The sequence below is a fragment of the Dromiciops gliroides genome, chromosome 3 (genome assembly GCF_019393635.1).
Source record: "Dromiciops gliroides isolate mDroGli1 chromosome 3, mDroGli1.pri, whole genome shotgun sequence".
In the NCBI taxonomy this organism is placed as follows: domain Eukaryota; kingdom Metazoa; phylum Chordata; class Mammalia; order Microbiotheria; family Microbiotheriidae; genus Dromiciops; species Dromiciops gliroides.
In genome coordinates this window covers 584,712,597-584,713,895 of record NC_057863.1, presented here as the reverse complement: position 1 = coordinate 584,713,895, position 1,299 = coordinate 584,712,597, and the positions used below count along the sequence as shown (strand labels likewise).

The window sequence follows — 1,299 nt, the reverse complement described above, 5'->3', positions numbered from 1 at the left end:
TAGACTATACAATTATTCAAATAAATGATGTCACAATCTAGGGCATGAGAGAGTCCTTCTGTAAGACAGTAACACCAATTACTGGGGTAATCTGGGAGCAGAGGTGGGTAGCCTACCCTATATGTCCTTTCCTAGAGAGGAGAGAGAGATAGGGGAATGGGCCCTTGGGCAATGACTATGGCCTGCATTTCGTGGAAAGGCTACAACTGGCTCTTGGGAAGGTTGTTATTTCTTCATACTAAAATCTGATCTTACTCATTGCTTTCCCTTAGCTTTTGGAAGTGTCTCCTCTTGGGGATGCTGCCATCTAGTTATCTAACCTCCTACCTCCAAATCACTTTAGCCTTTGTCCCCAGAGCTCTGACCTCTCAAGAATACCCTAATTACTCGATCTCGGATCTCTTTGGTTTTAACACCATAAACAATGGGATTGAGTGCTGGTGGGAACAGCAGATAAACATTTGCCAGGAGAATGTGAATATGAAGTGGGACATGGTGGCCAAAGCGATGGGTAAAGAAGGAAAAGAGGGCAGGTGTGTAGGAGATGAGGATAACACAGATGTGGGAGCCACAGGTTCCCAGGGCCTTAGCCCTGGCTTCACGGGATGAGAGACGGAGGACAGCTCGTGCAATGAGTACATAAGAGAGGCCAATGCAGAGCAAGTCAACACCGATGACAAGCAATGCTGCTGTCAAACCGTACACACGGTTGGGTATAGTGTTCCCACAAGCCAACTTCACCACAGCCATATGTTCACAGTATGTGTGTGGAATCACATGGCTGTGGCAGAATCTCAGGCGCCCAATAAGAAAGGGGCAAGGAAACATCAGCAGCGAACCACGTAGCACAGCAGCTAAGCCAATCCGAGCAATGACTGTGTCAGTAAGAATGGTGGCATAACGCAGTGGGTCACAGATGGCAACATAACGGTCAAAGGCCATGGCTAGCAGCACTGTGGACTCCATCATGCAGAAGGCATGAATGAAGAACATCTGGGCCAGGCAGGCAGCAGCAGCAATGTGCCCAGCCCCAAACCACAGGATGGCGAGAAGTTTGGGCAATGTGGTAACTGATGCAGCCAGGTCAATGGTGGAGAGCATGCAGAGGAAAAAGTACACAGGCTTATGCAAGGAAGGTTCAGTGGCAATCACAACCAGGATGGTCACATTACCCACAACAGTAGCCATACCCAAACAGCACACTGGTATGGAGAGCCATAGATGGATTGACTCCAAGCCTGGAATGCCCAGGAGAAAGAAGACAAGGGGTTCCTGAATTGTGTGGTTTGAAGATATCAT

At 48.4% G+C, this 1,299-nt stretch overlaps 1 protein-coding gene across 1 annotated transcript; it reads right to left on the bottom strand.

Annotated features, from left to right (window-relative positions):
- Window positions 1-339: 339 nt before the first annotated feature.
- Window positions 340-1,299, bottom strand: LOC122749557 (putative olfactory receptor 52P1). The gene has a single exon (XM_043995981.1). It carries the CDS (start codon window positions 1,297-1,299, stop codon window positions 340-342), a length of 960 nt encoding a protein of 319 aa, XP_043851916.1.